The 20,121-nt window shown below is 39.1% G+C and overlaps 2 protein-coding genes and 1 long non-coding RNA gene across 5 annotated transcripts in view; 2 read left to right on the top strand and 1 right to left on the bottom strand.

Annotated features, from left to right (window-relative positions):
* The first annotated feature begins 3,474 nt into the window (after positions 1-3,474).
* On the top strand, positions 3,475-10,608 carry LOC144031336 (uncharacterized). 2 transcript variants are annotated; one of them, XR_013287500.1, is made up of 3 exons: positions 3,475-3,544; positions 6,927-7,143; positions 7,219-10,608. It is a non-coding gene; the product is annotated as an uncharacterized LOC144031336 (long non-coding RNA). The 2 variants fall into 2 exon arrangements; XR_013287499.1 differs by having other exon boundaries at positions 3,479-3,548.
* ccr6b (chemokine (C-C motif) receptor 6b) lies at positions 6,786-13,377 on the bottom strand. Of its 2 annotated transcripts, none has more exons than XM_077538389.1 (3): positions 12,842-13,377; positions 10,196-10,295; positions 6,786-8,037 (listed from the first exon to the last, which is right to left on the bottom strand). In XM_077538389.1, the coding sequence occupies exon 3, from the start codon at positions 8,026-8,028 to the stop codon at positions 6,946-6,948; it is 1,083 nt and encodes a 360-aa protein (XP_077394515.1). In that variant the 5' UTR covers positions 8,029-8,037; positions 10,196-10,295; positions 12,842-13,377; the 3' UTR covers positions 6,786-6,945. The 2 variants fall into 2 exon arrangements, with proteins under 2 accessions (XP_077394515.1, XP_077394516.1); XM_077538390.1 differs by lacking the exon at positions 12,842-13,377 and adding an exon at positions 11,804-11,836.
* Positions 11,829-20,121, top strand: part of crybg1a (crystallin beta-gamma domain containing 1a) — a 30,492-nt gene continuing 22,199 nt past the window's right edge. The window contains exon 1 of the mRNA XM_077538387.1: positions 11,829-12,257. Within this exon, the coding sequence (XP_077394513.1) occupies positions 11,917-12,257 (341 nt within the window). The 5' untranslated portion in view covers positions 11,829-11,916. The remainder of the gene's footprint in view (positions 12,258-20,121) is intronic.

Here is a 20,121-nt window from a genome sequence, read left to right as displayed (position 1 = left end):
AACGTCAAAAATGGTTTGTATGTTGTGATTTACATCTTTGAAAGTTTTCCAAAACTTGAATCTCAACAGCCACGCTCGGGGCCCAGCTGCATACAGTATGTTTTTTCTGTTTTCTTTTAGACCTGCAACTTGACAGTACCATATTGCCGCATTTACTGTGAGTTGACGTAGGTCCTGAACAAGCAGGAAATTAAGTTTCCAGCCACTGCACAGATTAAAAAAAAAAAACAGGCAGGAAAATATATTATCACCCCCACAATAAGGGACCTCCCTTACTCGGTATTATGTGTATTCTGGTGGGATCAAAATGTGATGTGTACTTCCTCAATAATTTCTTTTCCCGTACTGTACTTCTGAGTCCAGCCCAGAAGCAATCCATCACAGTTGCAGGTGGTGTTTAAAATCAAAACTCAAATCTGTTTATTCAACCGGAAGCTGGACAGACTAAAAAAAAAAAAAAAAAAACATTCAACAACTACGCAAATACTCCTCTACAGCCAAATCTTCCCACCATCACGTTTGGGAATTTCATTTCGGCAACTGCAGTTGTTTTTTTTGTTTTTTTTTGTAATGACCTTGAGGAATGTCTTTCGCCTTGCGGGTGGAAAGTCATTCTCATTTCCAGAGCGAAGAGGATGAAAGAGAGCAAAGTGGCGTCCCACAGAGGCAAAATGTCTCGTATCCCGGGAGTGCAGCAGAGTGTGGGAGTGAAATGTAATGAAGGAAGGCTTCCAGTGTGCGTCGGTCCCTTGACAAACAAGCCCACACGGCAAAGCACGTAATTACACAATTGCAGATGCAAAACTAGGATGCAGTATATTGATTTACCATCCCTATTTGGATTATCTGGTGGATTGAACGATTCGGTTTTTTTTTTATTTTTGAGGGGGTTCCTTAAGGTTTCATCCATTTTCTCTATCGCTTTTGCCAGGCAATTTGTGTATCTCATCTGTGAAATTAAGAGTGTAGTGCAGTCCTTAGGTTGTTTCCTTTTCGTATTTGCACATATTGGACCAAAGAGAAATGCACAACAAATAAAACAGTGCCAGTTATTTGCACACCCTATTTTACCCAATCACACAAAACATTTAAAATGTATAGGCTATATGTATTGTATAGTATTGAATATCTAGATAAATAAAAGACATGAAAATGCATCCCTGTCATATACAGTTCGGTCAACTTGAGCATCTGAGCCACGTCCAATCAAAGTCAGCCAAAAGGCCCAATTATTAAAAATTACAGAAATTAGTGATGTGAATAAATACTTGGTGTGGGGTGCGTCATTTTTGCTCCCGGGTCTGCTCTGAATTCAACACCAAGGTCAGCTGAGTTACGCACTTTGTCATTGTGACATGAAAGGGAAAGATAGCCAATGAGGAAGTGACCAGAAGCACGTGTTGTCAAACACAAATAAGGGAACAACTGACTGTGGTAAGTGTTTGCATAATGTGTCCCCCAAAGTCATTTAGAACAATAAAAATCAAGAATTTGCAACTGCAACATTGCAGATTGGCTAACAGGTATCTTATTTTTCTTCATATTATTACTGTATTATGATATCTTCTTCTCTTTCTTCTTTGTCAGTCACTGCGGCACCATGCTGCCTCTCACAGGTCAGTCTTGGTACTACAACAGATATCTGGTTTAAGGGATAGGCTCACTCGCTCGAGTTGAACAAGCACACGGATGATGATTTCACCCCTTTATCATATGTGGGGTCCCTCACTTTGAGAAAATACAAAAAGTAAGTAAGGTTTTTTTTGTTGTTTTTTTAAATGATGGACAGCTATGCTTGGGAAAGAAAAAAAAAACTTCCCCCCACAGACTGTGAAGAGACATCTGTTAATCAGTGGATAAGGTTTTCTGGCATTATGTCTTGAACTTCACTGTAAAATCACTTAAATACACAGGGAGAGAAAAAAAAAAAATAAGAAGGCTGCAAACAACTGTATCAAGATCCCACGTCTGTCCATGGACTCACAGCCGAACCACTATAGGATTTAAAAACAAAACACTTGTTTTCAATATGCAGTGGATATAAAAAGTCAGCACATTCTTTTTCAAATGCCTGCTTTCTGTCATCTAAAATGTAAAAAACCTGTTTGTTTGCTTGACAGACTCTTAACACCTGTAAATCTTCATCGTGTAGAATGCAACTTGTGGCCCTGTCCTCTCTTGGCCTCTCACTCTGTATCAAAATACCAAACTTGTTTCCCAGCTCTATTAAATGTAATAGCCAAAACAGAGCATAACCTCTCACGACAACAGATGTGAGAAGGCGACCATATTCTCTTTTACGTCCTTAAAGGCAACTCGGGACGAGAGCAGAATCCACATGTGATGTACTGTCCTGTACTAGTCCCCAATATCTCGCTGATAAACTGAGCGACTGTGAAGGCGGGCTGAGGTTGAGCGAGTGGCAGACGGGGTGACTCGTCAGTGCGTGACCTACCAACTTGTTGCTTTGCTTGCATTCTTGGTGGAGAGCAGCGGGGTACAGTCTGACCCAGCACGATAATCCTCGAGCTGCCAGGAGCCCTTATCAGCTCTGCTTTAGGCCTAAAATGAGCCAACTAATGGGAGGACTGGAGGGGCGGTGGGGGCATGGAATGTATGTTGCCATGCACAAACACAACCAGTTTGACATGAAAAGGGATTACGTGTCTACAAAGCAGCCACATTAGTTCTCCAAAAGACCAGAGTTCCTGCCAGACAAGCAAAATTGGCTAAATGGAAACATGTGTTGATTGGTTCGCTAAATGTAATTACAGTGGGGCGCCAGCCTTTTAGTTTTATTTTTTTCATGTAATGTTGACAAAGTGTGAATATGGTCAAATGAGTCAATCCAGTGGTAGGTTCCTACAAACATCAGACATACGACTGCTTTGAAGCCAGTCTCACAATCTCCTGAAGTGTCCAACAATGTGACAAAAAAAAAAATGGGGGGTAAAAATAGTCACGAGAAGGATTGGAAAAGTTGAATCGAGCGATGAAGTTGGTAAGTGGGCAACCCTGGTCGCCCTGGCATTTACATGTGACAGAACCACCCCACCCCCAAGCATCAAGTGTGCTATTTTTTATTTATTCTTTGCAGGGTTATTATAGTTTTGTAAATTTCATTTTATTTCTTTTTTTTTATTATTTTTTTTTATTTCGTTAGTTTAAATTAGTTTTCACGGTGGTACTTCCTGTTCATTAGTTTTGTTTTTTTTATGCTTAGTTTGTTAGTTTCAGTATTTTTTTTATGTATTACTTGTGCGCAACATTTAATAAACACCATGGTAAAATGAAAAAAAGTAACACATTTCTTAGCTAGCGTTGCATTTCGGCTGAGTAAAACAAAAAAGCAGCCATGCCAAGTAGGCAAAATTGTCGCCTAGGAGCGACGTCATCTGAAGGTGTTTTGCTATTGGCTGCTGCCAGATGACGTCACTACTGTGCGACACTTTCAAACGTCTTTATTCCGGGGCTCGGTGCCTGTTGGCGTGGGTTCACTTCTCCGCCTGGGAGACCATGTGCGGCTTACATGAATTAAGCTTGTGTGAGTAAGTGATTTTTATTTAATACTTTAGTTAATATCAAAGGCTCCTGTATTAAATTAATTACCAAAGACCTTTTTTTTTTTTTGTTGCTGTAATTCTAGTTAGTTTTCTAAACATAAAATATCGTTTCAGTTAGTTGTCATATTTTACTTTCGTTAATGAAAATGTTTTTTTTTTTAGTTTTAGTTTTTTTTTTTGTTAGTTTTTATTAACTAAAACTACCTTTTATTAATTGTGTGTTTTGAGGGACAAATTCCAGAGAATTTTACTGTATTAAGACATCTGGGATATGTTCTAAATTGGGGTGATGGCAGAATATGTCTCCTTCAACTTCAATCCAGCAACACGATTAGATTAAGGTGATGATGTCAGGTGCCTGGTATGTCTGCTTTATATTTCTGAGGTTGAAAAATGATGGATGGATGGCTGACGTCAACAGCAACAGCATCTGGAGTAGCATAAGGGATAATTATATTTTCATAGACAGCGCATGTGTAGTGGGGAGCAAATGCCGGCGGCAGATATGAATTTTCGTTTTCCAGGGCGTGCCGGTGCGGGACAGGGAGTGTCTATGGAGTTACGCCTGGTGGAGTGACAATTTGGTAGCAGAAAGTCAATCTAAAATTATGCCTGCTCAGACCATGTCTAAGTGTCGGCACATAGTAGACAACTGGTATAATAAAATATTTTTCATTTAGATTTACTGTATGTGAACATCTGACATCAAAGATTCTGAATCATTGTAGAAATGAATTGAATGCATTATTATTATTATTATTATTATTGTTGTTGTTGTTATTATTATTATGAAGGCACTTTGAGTACCATATATGATGTAGATGAAAGTGTTATATTCAATTTACAGTACCTACTTACTATTAAATCTAAGTTATATATTGTTGACATTAAAACAGCACCATCTGGCCACTAGTGAATAATCTTAATGAGAAGGTGTTTAAATGTCACATGTAGAGAAAGCCGCCAGATCCAAAAGTCTGGGTGACCTCTCTTGTGCGGTGGTCTTCCCGATCCAAAATGAAGTGCAATATGCTCGTCTTGCATATTTGCGGTTGGGAGTGCACGCTTTCCCGCGGCTGAAATAACACATTAAATGCTTGTCGCACAGGACGCTTAAAGCCCACAAAGAATCCAGCTCCCCTGGAGATAGCGCTAAATATTTTGTTTCTACTATGTAAACCTCCTCTCAAAGTACCTCAGCAGGCCCTGTGCCATTATTTATAACGGCCGAGCGAGCTGCACATGTGCCCCCAAAACAAGAATGAAAGAACGTCATAAACCTGTGAAGCATCGAAATGGGGAAACTTGCGGTTGAGCTGGAATAAAAACATACACTGGCTTCATAAAGCTCAGCATGGTGCAAAATTCTGACAGGTTCTATGACTCATCCACTGCTCAAATGTAGGCTTAATGTGAATTTTGATTTGGTATTTATGCTATCATGTCAAACTCAAAAGGTAAGCAGAGCTGCGTTGTTTTATTATACAATAGATTCTCATCACTGCACTCTAAAGTAGCATTTTTTTGTCTTTTTTTTTTTCTCCCCCATTTATGAAGGTGTTCATTTGTTTTCAGCACACAAAGAAACATCCAATATACCTCCTCCATCCAGTAAATCATTCTGTGAGAGCATGTCAGGACAAAACCCTTCAACATTGCTGATAAGGCAGAATGAATCAGACAGTCATAATCATATATATATATATATATATTTACAAGCACGTGTGTCTTCGTTATAAGCACCAGATGTTTCGGTAACACAATTCAATCAGGCTAAAAATGACGAGATTGAGTGCATTTCTCCTCAAAAGAGAACGTTCCACGAAAGTCCTGCAGAGAAGTGTTCGGTTTCTCGAATGAGCCAAAGATGAAACCACTCGAACTCATTGCAGTGAAATCATGGTCCTTTACAAGGCGTCATTCTATGATGCTATGCAAACTGTCGTAAATCTCCCGATGCTTTAATTCCTCAACAGAGAGTGCTAAAATCTGACAACGGGGACCTGCAAACATTTTTAAGGCACACCCACAGTCACTGAGTTAATTCTGTGCCGTGAATGTCAACAGACGATCGCCGTTTAGGATACTGCAACATTCTCTCTATTGACTCCAAATCAACACAAGCCTGTATCAGCATGGATGGATGGATGGATGGATGGATGGATGGATGGATGGATGGATGGAGTGCGGTACTGTTGGCTCAGTGAATGGACTTTTCCACGTGGAATTTCGGCCTTATACTCTCATATTGTCACCTTTCTAAAAATAACGGCTTAATTCTTTTCTTTTTTTTCACAGAAAAAGAAAACTAAAAAATAAACTAAAAACTGACTATATTCCATTCATTATTTTTTAATTCTTTTAATAATTTTGCATGATGTGTTTAACTGAGAATGTTTTAGCAGTTTTAGCAGAAGTAGTCAACAACTTGAAATGATTAAGGAAAAATAAATAAATAATAAATAGCGCATTATTTAGCAAATATATCATATATGATAAGGAAGCGTTATTGTAAAACTGTGTAATCAAGTCATAACTAAAACTCAAACAAAGCTTACTGAGGACATCTAGTGGATGTAAAATATATAACTCATAGTACTTAATACAAGTACCTGTACATGCACCCATCAAAACCATTGGGAATGTTTTAGGCGTTTGTTTGTTTGTTTGTTTGTTTGTTTGTTTGTTTTAATTAGGCCTTATAGAGCACATTAAGTTTTTAAATTGTTGATCTTGGTTTCAGTCTTTTAATCACCAAAACCTGGCATTTCAAGAGGGGCGTTCAGACTTTTTATATTGGCTGTTGCAGTTTATCAAATAACTAAGCAATATATAATTGTTTGAATTATTATTGTTAGCATGTTTGATAAATGAAAGTGGAAGAATTTCAAACTGGCGCTTACATTTATTCATTTTTTTGTGAATTGTTTTGTGAATTTCCTTCGAGGAAATAGGACAACCAAATGTACAAACATGTACAACAAAGAGGTTATACTTTTTTTTTTTTTTTTTTTATACAGTGGAGCATAAATAGTAAGAATAGAAAATGACATACAGATAAAATAAGGCAACACAAGCATATACTCTATACAAGTGGTTCTTAACGTCGTTGAAGGTACTGAACCCTACCAATTTCCTATGCGTATTCACCAAACACTCCCATATTGAAAAGGCTAAATATGACCCCCCCCCCCAAAAAAAAAAAATAAAAAAAATGGATGGCATTAGCGAGCTTGACACAGTTGGAAAAACCTTTGCGTCGCTGATAATGATATTTTTGGGTTATTGTTACTTACATACTGTACATCGAGCTAGCATGTTGCTTTGGATGCAGCACGTTGCCTTCTACAACACATTTTCCAGAATTTTGCTCCTTGAGACGTCAAGCGCTAAATGAGGAAAAGTTGTTGGATCCCTCTGAAGACTTGAAGCAGACTTCCGAGGTGCCAGCACGTGACGAGCGGGCCGAGTAGATGTACTTCTTCCCAAAGCACCACACGTCCAGGATTATCTGCCTGAAGTGGCTCCTAAATTTGGAGCCAATGAAGGCATAGAGGATGGGGTTGATGCAGCAGTGAAGGTAGGCGACACTTTTGGAAACGGCCAGCACTCGGAGCTTGAGCCGTTCTCCCTCACAACTTCTCTCTTCAAACAGATCCAGCGTGTGGTTGAGCAGAGCCACGTTGTAAGGGAGGTGGCACGCAACGAAGAAGACAACCACCGCCAAGACCACGCGGATGGCCTTGTGCCTCTGGCTGCTCTGCGCTCGGATCAGCGCGCACGTGATGCTGGAGTAGCACAGCGCCATCACCGCCAGCGGCAGCAGGAAGCCGACGGCCATTTGAAGGCAAGGGATCAGCATTTTCACCAACTTTGCCGTCTGGTCGTTGCTGAAAGACAGCCGGCACGTCACCTGCGCCGTCTCCTTCTCCAGACTGAACTCTTCGAAGCGTTGGCTGTAAATAAGCGTGGGCAGCGTTAACGCGGCCGCAAAAAGCCACACGGCGGAGCAGATGACGCGGCCGTAGACGAGAGAACCGGAGCGGGTCCCGAACGAGCGTCTGGCCTGGACGATGGCGACGTAACGATCGCCGCTGATGCACGCCAGCAGGAGCATCCCGCTGTAGAGGTTGATGCTGTAGGCCGAGCGCAGCGCCTTGCAAACGACGTTGCCCATCGGCCAGCCGCGCCGCTCGTTGTAAATGATGAAAGGCAGGGCCAGCACAAAGATCAGGTCGGCCGCCGCCACATTGGCGAGGTACACGTCCGTCATCGTCTTGGTTCTCTTGTAGAATATGTACGTGACCACCACAAGGATGTTGCCCGCCAGGCCGAAGGCACAAATGAAGGAGTGCATGTAGGTTTGGGTGATGACTTCGGCGGGATGTGGGTCCAGGTTGCACGGAGCCCCGTCTGGATAATCCTCCGTGCTGGGATTATAATAGTCTGGTGCAGCTGAAGACATGTTTTGGTTCTGTGGAAGAAAGAAACATTTCAAGACCAAACAGCATATAGGCTATTTGCTTTTAAATTCAATATAGGAAGTGACTTTTTTTTTTTTTTTTCCCCAATACAATTTATATTCTTTTCCAAGTGTAAATAACGACTCTAAAACTGAGTCTATTTGGTCCCACTCTAAATAGAGTCAAATTTATAGTCGCGTCCGGTAGTTCTCAATGTATGGGATGAGTAGAAGACCGGGGTTAGTTGTAAATTTCTTCTCCACCAGAGGGCGCAACGAAAAAGTAGAATACATGGTGAGCTGAGATGAGTGCCAGTTATCTGTTTTTGTTTGTTGTTATTTGTTGTTTCTGCATTTTTGGTATCCAACCTCAGCATATAACAAGAGGAGGCGGTTGCAACGTCATCAGTTTTTGCTCCCAACCTGGCACAAAGGGTGGCGTGGCTCAGTGGTAGAGTTGTCGTCTCCCAACTGGGAGGTTGTGGATTTGATCCTCGGCCAAGTTGTGACCATGTTGAAGAGTCCTTGAGCTAGAGAGTGAACCCATTTTGTTCCTCCAGTGGACATGGCAGCAGCGGGTGAACGGGTGAATGTGAAGCTTTGTAAACCAATTTTGCAGTGCACAGCAAAAGGTTGAAATTGCTTTGCTACTTAGCTGTGAAGTTACAGTATAGCTTTTAAAAGCAATGCATTATTCGTTTACATGTTCAAAAGGGCAAAAGATTATGTAAAAATCTAACCTCGTCCATATCTATTTTGATATGTTTGCTAATAATACAATCATAGGGTATTCATATATATAAAATATGGGGGGGGGGGGATAACGTATGAACCTGCTTATATATACAACTGCACTTTGACATGTGTGTACATATGCCAAAAGCATATTGCATTACATTGATAAAGCACTATATCCTCATACTCGCATACAATTTTCATCACACTTTAATACCACTTGCCCAAATTAATGTGATTTCCTTTGCAAAGCTGTTTGCATAAGGGACAAGGAAAACCATAGATCAGAACTTCCTAATCCATCCAGTTGTTCTTAAACATCACTCACTCGGCAATACATAAACAGAAATAAATTCTGTAGTACACTGTAAAATCTGAGGGAACTGCCATTATTGCAATCACCGTGATGTAAGGGGGCAATAAGATGGCCCACTAAGTGATGCCACAAGTCTGCAATACAATGCCGATGTCAGCAAAACCTGAGAACTACATGGAAGGATAAAAGGCAATGTTCTAGTTGTCTCTTCCTCTGGTTTTGCGTGACCCAATTTCAGCCCCGTGTGTCAAGTGAGCGACTTATTTCATCTTTAAAGTTGTTCTGATGCTTATCAGTGAAGATCTTAGACTTGACCGAAAACCAGAGCGTATGTCAGAAAATCACATATCTGAAGGTGGAATGAAAACAGGTCACTAAAGATCATGAAAAAAAAAAAAAATCCCTCATCTAAAACGCTCTTCTTCTCTTTTTTTTTTCCTGCACACCATTCATATTGATATGTTTTTAAGCATTACATGTTTACTGACTTATTATCTGATCGGACAGATTTTGTATGATGTTTTACTCAATAGGTAAAGATTCTATGTGAAAGACAAATGTGCAGAAATGAGGGTGCAAAAAAGGAAACTGGATTTTATTAGATGTCCATTTGGAGAACATCAAGCACTTGTTCATCCCCTTTCAAATGCTAATGCATTGTAATTTTGTCTCTGAAGCTACGGTACTTTGATACTAGAAATTGAGGAAACGAAATTCAAATGACAATTGCAGTACTTATTCTTGCAGTTTTATGGCAATTAAATTTATGCACACTCAATAATTACAGGTACGCAAGAAATACCATTAGAGTTGTGTGGAAAACTATGCCTTTACAAAATAATGCTCAACTTTGATTGACACGGTCGGTCAGTGTATCTTAAGTATGTTTCAATGCATTGACTGCAACAAACAACAAACACAATAATAGTAACAATAAGACAAACAGCAATAATATTTTAAAAGAAAATTATATTGTCAAATTATTACATTAAAAACGACAACCAAAGCAGAGTCTTCATTTTTTTCGTTAATTTTTTTTTAGATTATTATTGTTATTTATATATATATTTTTTAAATTACAAGCCCTTCATTTTTATACAAATGAATCAAAAATATTACCTTCAGAATGATGGTCCTTACAGAATGCAGTTTTCTGGATCAGGTGTCGGCAAAAAATACCAGAATGTCACCAATGTCTGAGCTGCTTCTGAAAAAAGATCTGAGAAGGGGAGGTTGTGGTTGCAGATCTATACTGTATGCAGCAAGGTTTAAAAAAAAAATAGGGAAGAAGACGGCGGGGGGGACCTCAACTCAGGTCAACCGCTTATTTCATCTTCCTGCATGCTATTTGTACTGAATTTCCCAGCCTCCTTCTGAAGATAAGTACTCTGTTATGTTGAGTGGAAATACATTTTTATATACTACTTAATTATTACATTCTTATCCTTATTTGCTTTGTCACCCATTTCAGATTTGGGTTTTGGACAATTCAATCTCAATATCATGACTGAGTCTGACTGATTATATTGTATTATTTTATTTTTATTTTGTTGTTGTTGTTTGTTTGTTTTTTGTTTAAACAATTACGAATAGGTCTGAATAAATCAAACTTTGATTTATTTGATTGTATTATTTGCGAATAGACGGCCCAAAACTTTGAGGAATGTAATTGTATCTTCTTTATGTTACAGTCATACAATAATGCATAAACCAGATATCACCAATGTGGTGCCCAAAGGGACGGTCTCCTAAAAGCTCACCAGTTACATGCATGATCTATTTTTTTTTATTTTTTTATTTTTTTCTGTGTGTGTGTGTGTTACAACAACAACAACAACAACTTTTTTTTTTTTTTTTTTAATTGCTGTTCGTTTTAAATTACACTTGTGTTGGTGTTAATTTGGTAAAGACAAAAAAAACTACTATAAGTCAGCGGTCAGCGTTGTAGCTTTTGACTAAATCATTGCATTTTGGAGAAAAGCGAATGTTCGCCTCAGATAATTTGAGCAAATTTGTTACTGAAGAAGTGTGTATATAGCCCTAGAAATGATCAGTACACATGGCTCAAAGTTTCAAAAAGGTTAGTGACCGCTGGCGTAGATGCTCTTCCCCACGATAACCAGCAGATAGCGCTATTAATACAACAAATCTAAAAATGGCAGCCCTTCAAAGTTCTAACAATGTACAGTATTTTTTGGATAAAATATAATGCATGTCTGGTGAAGTATGAAACAGACTTCGAGTGGAAGATTATTATTAGTGAACTTAAATTAAAAAAAATCACACTGGAATAGCATGTTTTGTTTGTTTGTTTTTGTTTTGTTTTTTTTTTTAGAAACAAATCCAGGTCAGTCAGAAAGAGTCACAATTTAAATGAAAGCTATAGTTAATATTAATTAAGCCTTGCGATCCAAAAGTGTGTAAAAAAACTAATTGGAGGGATAAAGTTTTAAATAAAATTTTAAATTGTTGAGTTATGATCCTGGGAGCTGTGCCAAGCAAGAAATATCAAAATAAAAGTACAAGAGTAAAATATTTAAATCTAACCTTATTGCTGACTCTCATATATGATGTAATTTATTTGTAAGAATATCGCGGAGAATAAACACGTGTTGTTCTTACATTCACGAAGGTAGCGTCATACAACCAACGAGAATACGCAGCCATAGTTTTATTTTGAAGAATGCAGCCGGAAGTGCTCCTTTAATCAAACCAACGAATGATCACCTGGCAGGTAACCCGCCCCGCAGGTTCGCCCAGTCGATAACTCCTCCGACTGACGCAAGTTGGCCAACTCTCCTCACTTTTTCTCTGTACTCTGACGACTTTTCCAATTCAACATGAGTAAATCCAGCACTTTAAAAGTTAAGAACTTGTTCAAAGTGAAGTCACCGGACAAAGAGGGCAAGGGACACAAGCAGTCGGACTTAAACAAAGATGGAGCAGCCAGCGTGTCTAGAGACAAGTCGCGGACTTCACCGGCGAGCTCCGGTCCTGGCAGCCCCGGAGACGCCGCCGCAATGCCGGGTGACGGCGCGCTCATTTCTCCGAAGGAAAAGAAGGGAAAGCGGATGTTGTCGTTCAGGTTAAAACGAAAGAAATCATCAAAGCAGAAAGAGGAGAGAGGTGGAGGCGATGACGAGTTGTTCACCAATGAACACGACAGCTTCAGCAGCCACATGTAAGACTGAAAACGTACTCGAATTTTACACCTCGAATGTTGTTAATATTGACGAATAACTAACTGTATACTGCAATTACAATATACAACGATACTGACTGTTTTTGTGGAGAGGTTTGCTATAAAAGAACAACAACAACGCAAACACCAATGTGATTAGCACTGTTCAGGACATGCATTTTCAACGTCTCGCTCTCTCTCTCTTTTTTTATTTTTCTTATTTTATTATCATTATTTTTTTGCGCACAATTTAAAACAGACAAAACTTCAAATCGTAATGTCAACAACAATAATCAACAACAGGTTCCAGGACATGCATTTTACTAATTGACAATTCGGAGAAGATGACATCACAAGTCAAAATGGCGGTCAACTCTGTGAAAGAAATCTCTCTGCTCATTGAAAAGCATTGGACTTTGGATTGTTGTAATTTGATTTGTGATGATTATTTTGATTTTAAAATGTGATGAGATGTAGTTTGACTACTGTAACAATCTATGTGGTTTGTTTGATAGTCACAGGCAGAAGCAATACAATATGCCGTTTGTTTTCAGGGTATGAAGGAAGGATTTGCATTGCCTTACCCCGGGTTTTCACTGACTGCGGTTGCGGTGCGGTTGCGGTGCGGTGCGGCGCCGCAAGCAATTAGATTCCATTCATTCGAATGGTGCAGTCTACACCGCTTGCGGGTGCGTTGCGTGTTGACTGCGGAAGGCCTGCGGCGTGCCGCAAGCCTTCCGCAAGGATAGCCTATTTTCTATTTTTGCCGGACGCCGCATGCGGTAGGCCTCCGGCAAATGGCAAGCTAGCACAAAACACATCGAGCGGGACAGGAAGACCGACGCAGTTTCAAAATAAATTTCCGGTTACCTTTCAGAATAAAACACTCGCCAGCTCGTATTTCGCAAGCTTATCAGCAGAACGTGACGTGGGCGTCGCCGGGCCATGTGCTCATTCACGGTTTAGACACCAGCGAACATGGACGCGGAGAGGTTTAATAAATTGGAGGTGGAAAACCACAAAATAATATATGACACGGCACATCCTTTTTATAAGGACTGTAATGTATTGTGAGTTTGATGTTCGCGATTGCTTGTTGTGCCCGTCTCGCTTGCCGTACTGAGCGGCAGCTGGACGCGGAAGACAGAAATAAAGAGTGGCGCTCGCCTTGAGCACGCACTGACCCGACTCTCGTTATTAATATACTTTACAAGGACAACCAAAAAAAAGATGCTGCATGGAATCTCATAGCAGAAGAAGCACAGACTTTCTGTATGTTTGTCGTTGTGAAATGCCACATGATCGCGCGCGCACGGTCCCGCGAGACACGTTGGGAAGTGGGCGGCGACGGAGCTGCCGGACCGCAGCTGTGCGGAGCCGGTGTGGATTGACAAAAAAATTGACCCGTCCGGAGCACGCAGTCAAGACGCACCGCACCGCAACCGCAGTCAGTGAAAACCCGGGGTTACATTAGGCAAGTGTCAGAAATGCCCGGATGTTCGGAATTGTCTATTATTATTATTATCCTGGTTGTGATGGAATTTGATTTACCCGACTCAAATTATTCATTGTTAGGACTCAAACAAACAACAACAACAATGAGTTGTTCCACTGCCAGGACAACTCAGTGTAGCTTTATTGTTAAAATGCGCCTGGGCATCAGACTGGGCTGCGTCTTTCCGAGTGGATCATCTTAACGATTGGTTCTTGACCTTTTACTACCAACGGGCATCCCCTTAACGACATCGTGCGTGCTCATTCCTAGATGGTCTTCCGCATGCGCGTTTTTAAAAAGTTACAAACGGACACTTGGCTTCTACTTTTCGAGAAGATCCTTGAATACACATTTAATAATTATGCTAATGGTTAACAGCTAACCGCTAATCTAGCACATAATTTTTATTTTTTTATTTTTTAAGTTGATTATCTAAAAACGATAATGTTGCTCGTTCATTGTTGAATGAAATGAATGAAGTTTTCTTTTAGAGCTGTCAAACTATTTTTGGGAAGTTGCATTTTTTTGTCCAGCACCACTGCACAGGTTGTGATTCAACTTCAAGGTACCGCTGTACTTGTGAAGTCTTTCATTTAGCTGGCAAACTAGGTGAGTCTGAATTCACAGCTATGCAGTCGTACACTGTTGGATAACGAGCTGCGCTTATAACAATTTAACCTGAACTTCCTTGTTTAAAGAGCAAATGAATAGGAAAAACTAGACTACTACTACCTAGATCTAACTAGACTACATTATTTTACCCTCTGTTTCCATTTCTACAGCAGACCTATAGTTAGCAAGCAAGATGTTGGTCACTACCAACGGGCATAACCTTTTTTGATATCTCACTGCATTAAGATCTAGCACAACTTGTTGATAAAATAAAAATAAAAAAATCGTAATTTAATAATTCAGTTTTGGCCTTCCCGCGTGGAGTTAGCATATCATCCCGTGCTCTTGTGGGTCTTCTGGCTTCTTCCCACCTTATAAAAACATGCATGTAAGGTTCACTGAAGACTGTAAATTGTCCATAAGTGTGGATACAAGTACTCTAGTGTGAATCGTTGCGTATTTGTACCCTGTGATGGATTCACATCCAGTCCATAGTATACCCAAAGTCATCTTAGCTCCAGCTCCCTCGTGACCTTTAATGAGGACAAGCAGTATAATAATAATGCTTAGTTGGATGCATAATATCCAATTACCACTGGTCTACACCAATTGGATAATGGGTGGGTTACTTTGCATCTGGTTGTGTTGTCACTAGCTTGACCTGCAATAACAATGTTTGGTTGGATTTTGAAGACGGCAGCAGCACTAAAGAAACCTGTCATGCGGGTATGACGCATCGATCATTAAAGTCAACTTTATGCGGCACACACACACAGAAGACGGAGTTGGAACACCGCAGACGAATAGGCACACATTGAAGGACATGATTAGCAATTTAGCGCTGCCACTTGGTTACTGGCACGAGAAATCATCCCATACCAGACAGTAGAACGAGATTTTAATTGTGCCACAACCACAATTACAGTATTTTGCTTTTCATCTTTGACTTGCATCTCCTCTTGGTTTATTTGAATTACCGTAAATATTTGTCTCTGAACCTGCTGACAAACAGCTTCACTAACAGTCTAATTTCAGAAATACCATTATGTGCTTCTATATATATAATGTCTCTCCATTTCTTTTATGTTTCAAGGAAGCTAATATGTGCGATTTATGTTGAGCAATGAATATGTTTATATGGTGATTTTTTTATGTATTTATTTATTAACTGAAATGCAAGGTGTTGACTTTGAATGTCATCTGATCAATATACAAGTAATGCAAATTATAATTTGTGTTGATTACGAAATGATGGCATAATGATTGCACTGTGCATGTTTTGGTCACACAGAATCAAGCATTTTCATGCTAGAACGGTCAAATATGCGACGCGCTCTGACAAAAAAGCGTCCACATGTCGCAGATACTTTTTACAGACAAAAATAGATTGGGTGGGCAAAAATTTTGATTTTGAGGTTTCACCAAAAATAACGTCCTCGAGGTCTTTATTTTCATTTCCCAGCAGCACAAAAGTTTAAATTGTAGTCAGAGTGTATGACAATAAGTGATTAGTAGACAATGGTAACATCTGACCTCATTTTAAAAGTAACAACAATAAAAGAACCAAGGCCGTTGATGACTCAGGAGATGAATTGTAAGCTTAATGGGATCTTTAATGTTGGTGCTGATTTCATTTGTTGACGTTCAGTGTTCCTAAATCTTGGATGACGTCCTTACCTGTTATTGGAATTGACTTTCGAGTGGTCTTTCGTTAAATCCTGGAAGTTTGGGGTCAATATATTTTCCTAAGGTATTGGTTGCTGTTGACATTTAAAATAGGACGCATCTGTTGAGGAAGGACCCATCTGTCTGAGCGAGCAGTGTCTGGGATGGATGGATAACGATAAAATAATGTATATGACTGATGCGTTGTAGTAATGGATAGTCAGTCACATTCTTTGAAAGCTGCCAAAAGGCTTTCAATCGAGGGATGGACAGAGACAATCAAAATCATTTTTTGACAGAGCCAAAAAGTCTGACATGCATCATGCATGTAAGTAATGGGGATAAAGAATAAATCATATTGTCCAGAAATCGTTGTTTTTAGTTCACGGAACAGAATTTATTTATTTATTTATTTATTTATTTAACTTTATTTAACTTTTACATATAAACATTTAGTCAACTATGTCAGACACAATTTTTTGTCATACCAGTAATTGTTTTTTAAAAATATGAACTAACCACTCCTGATTGTGTTAATCAATATATCTGTTGATTATTGTTTTATTAATCAATGAATAAGATTCCCAAGACTTCATTAAAAAAAAAACAGGACATTATTTCAAATAAAGCGTAGAAAATGCACCAACATGATTTTTGATTGAATAGAATAATCGGTTTGCTTTCAATGAGTGACAGAAATCAGAATTCTGATAAATACTGTCGAGACAGAGGCTGTAATTGTGGATTTGGACAATTTTAAGTTTATAACAATGTCTAAATGATTGACAAACTCTCAGAGTAGTTGTTCATTACCAGTAATTTGATGATGGATTAGTTGTTGATGAATCGATTAGTTGTTGCAACAGAAATATAATTTCCCCTTCATTTCGAGATGCTTTCAACATTTGTACGCACAGCAATTACTATAAAATCAAAGGAAACAGATTATTTCATACTTAATGGCATTTTTGCATGAACAAGCTAGCCTGGAAGACGAGGCTGCATTTTTCATTTGGCGTCACTCTTTGATTCATGTTTACTGCATATTTCAAATGCCATAGTATGCATTAACAAGGCTTGTTTGGCCATGTTACAGTGATTAGAGCTTGATGATTTTGTGCTATTGAGTCAACTTGCGGCGGATAGAGAAAAGCAGCAGAGTGATGCTGCCCTAAGCAATGCTAACAAACTCGATGCAAAACTCTATTGACAGGCTAACAGATCTAGCGCCAACGTATATGTACTTATTTATCTCAAAATAACAAATATTCACATACAAACACCGCTGCAAAATACACAAACAGATAATGTAACAATACGCACAGACTGAAAAATGAGCTATTTTTAATACAGTTAAATGATTCTTCTTTAGTCTTATGAGCTAGATTGGAAAACAAGTCAGTGAGGCGAAACCTTCTCTTCTGCGCTGGGACTCTTTTTGTATACTGTACTGTTAGTAAACAGTGTGTCCCACGGCAACTTCAAATGCAGCTTACTGTGTGTAAAACTAAAGCTATAAATCATTCACATTCCAAATTACAAGTAGATCCTGCAGGGCACAAACTGATAAGTTCTGATTCAAAGAGAAACATGTTGCTTTTTTTTTTCCCACATCGTGTTTCAAGCAACCCAATTTATGAGATGGAGATTACCTACCAGTTAGAATGGTTTTGAAAGATTTGGGTGGTTTCGTGAAATTTCTTTCCCTCATTAATACACATCATTTGTGAGGTCAGAGGCCACTGGTGTTGAATGATTGATGTTATTGATGTTCTAATGCAGCCAAAATATTTTTGAGGCACTGATTTCAGGACTGTGCGAGCTAGCAAAATCATTCTGCACTTGCTTTTTTTTTTTTTTTTTTGTGCACTGGGGCCCAGTCATGATGCAACAGGAAAGGGGTTTCCTCAGAGTTAATGGCAAAGTCTTTATTCTCTTGATACAGTGGCCTCCCCCATTATTCATGCGGGTTAGGGGCCAAGCTGTAACCTGAATTCTCGCGGTATTTGTGAGTTCACAAACTCCGGAGAATACGTCTTGTACCGAGCCCGTTGATTAACCACAGTTTCGAACCACTGGTGGTGAGCATTTGTTTTTGTGATTACACCTGGCCAGTTGAGCTCTTTATTTAGCAATCTTGTTAGCAACCGTTAGCCTTTCAATAAGAAAATAGTAGTCACTAGTACACCCAATGCTCTCATGCTATTGTGCTCAGAAAGTAAATGATGTGCGTTTTCAAAACCGCCTTGTTTGGCTCGGTTAAGCTGAATTGTCTTTTGTTTACCGTCCTGGTACAGTTTGTTCTGACGGGTGTGAACACATGGTTGTGCATGGGTGCAGACCGAAACGCCTACTGTCAAGTTGTTGGTAATATGTACTGGATATGACTCCGACAATATTTTACTGCAAGCTTGAGCAAAATGGCTCCCGTATCATCGTGCTTGAAATTTTGGATAGCTGTACAGACTCTAGTCTAGTCTCTAGGACATAGCGGTAAATCATGATGTGCAAAGAAGTCAAAAACTACATTTCCTCCTTTGAAATCCAATTAAAAACAAAGATAAAATACTGAACTCCATTTGAAGACAATTAGACAATTTTAACAGTCATTATACCCCATGTAATATAATCCTCCTTCATTTATAATGTCTGCAAAGTGCTTATTATTCTGTGTTCTCACACAGGTTGTTATGCATTTACCTTCAGTGAACCTTAAAATGCATCAGCTGGTTGTCACTAGTATTGATTACAGAGTGTGTTTTCAAACTGTGTGTGAGGTCTGTGAGTCCCCTCACTTGCTTGATTACACATTTTTCGCTTGGTTGCACACATTTCAATACATAAATCAGATATCAGTTGGTGTAGTCAAATGCTACATATTAGTAGGGGTGTAAATGATTCATTTTGTCAACGATCCATTGCATTTCCTGATTTGTGGTTGCTGATTCGATTCAAGCACGAAATTGGTTCATTTAGTCTGATACAAGACAGAATGATTCAGTGGCTTCACATCAATTCAGTAACTTTTTAACCCAAAATGTAATCATTGCGGCTATGAAATAAATGCTGCATCAGAATTGAATTGCAAGGTGAAGTATTGCAATTCATTGAATCTATTTTTTACCTGTCCCTAGAAATCACTAGATAATTTAAAATAAGTAGCTGTCTTTGTTGTCAAATGTTCAGTCAGGAAACAGGAACAGGTCATCCTCCACTTGATCTTTTTTTCTTTGTGCAAAAATTTTCTTTGTCAGCAGAACTTAAGACAGGTGCTTACAATTTATTGTAAACAGGAAATTCCCAGATAAAATGACACTGTATTCAATTTTTTCTTTTCATTTACGCATTTTAGGGTTTATTTGTTTCGACTTGAGGGTTTGAACAAATGGGGCTAATTGATTGAGAGAAAAAGAATACCCTCATTAAGTTGTGATGGATGACAGCTCCAGAGAGGAAGTTGTGAAATGTGACATTACATGTTTGGTCCAAATAAGTTGGTTGGTGATGGTATTTCTAGCCAGAAACAGAAAGTATGCTGCTCATGCAAATTCTTTTTTTAAGCTTTTATTTAACCTGACACCACTACATAGCGGTAATTGCCTCAACCTGTGAATGGATTAGGTACCTTTCTTTCAAATTCTTTGAAATGCTTGTTCCTGTGCAGATGAGATGAGAGGTTCAGCTCAGTACTTTTCTAGCATGGCCTATTGTGCCTTTTCTGGCAGTAATGCTCAGTGACAGATTTGTCCCCTTCTCCTCGAATGTTTCATAGGTAGTTTAGGATATTGATGGTTTATTTCAGGCCACCATCTGGTGCAGATGTTCCAGAAGATTGGAGTGAAATGTGCAGCAGGATCAGAAAAGAAAATAAGAAACCTACGGAAGAAATGTTGGTTTTCACTTGAAGTAGCTCTGCTGGAATTTGTTACATCATCATCAAGGTGCACGCAGTTGTTCTTGGAAATCTGTTGGATCATTGGCTTATTTTTTAGTAGCACACAAAGTTGAGAACCTTTTTCTGCCTAGTGTGTTTTAAAAATAGCGTTGACTTTTGGTTAGGAAAATATATATGCTACCATATTGCAGAAATGC

Source organism: Festucalex cinctus, chromosome 12 (genome assembly GCF_051991245.1).
Source record: "Festucalex cinctus isolate MCC-2025b chromosome 12, RoL_Fcin_1.0, whole genome shotgun sequence".
NCBI lineage: Eukaryota > Metazoa > Chordata > Actinopteri > Syngnathiformes > Syngnathidae > Festucalex > Festucalex cinctus.
Note: the sequence above shows the minus strand (reverse complement) of the source record. Positions and strands in the feature narration are given on the sequence as shown.

Coding starts and splice junctions, on each gene's coding strand:
- ccr6b (XM_077538389.1), bottom strand. CDS start 8,028: ATGTCTTCAGCTGCACCAGACTATTATAATCCCAGCACGGAGGATTAT.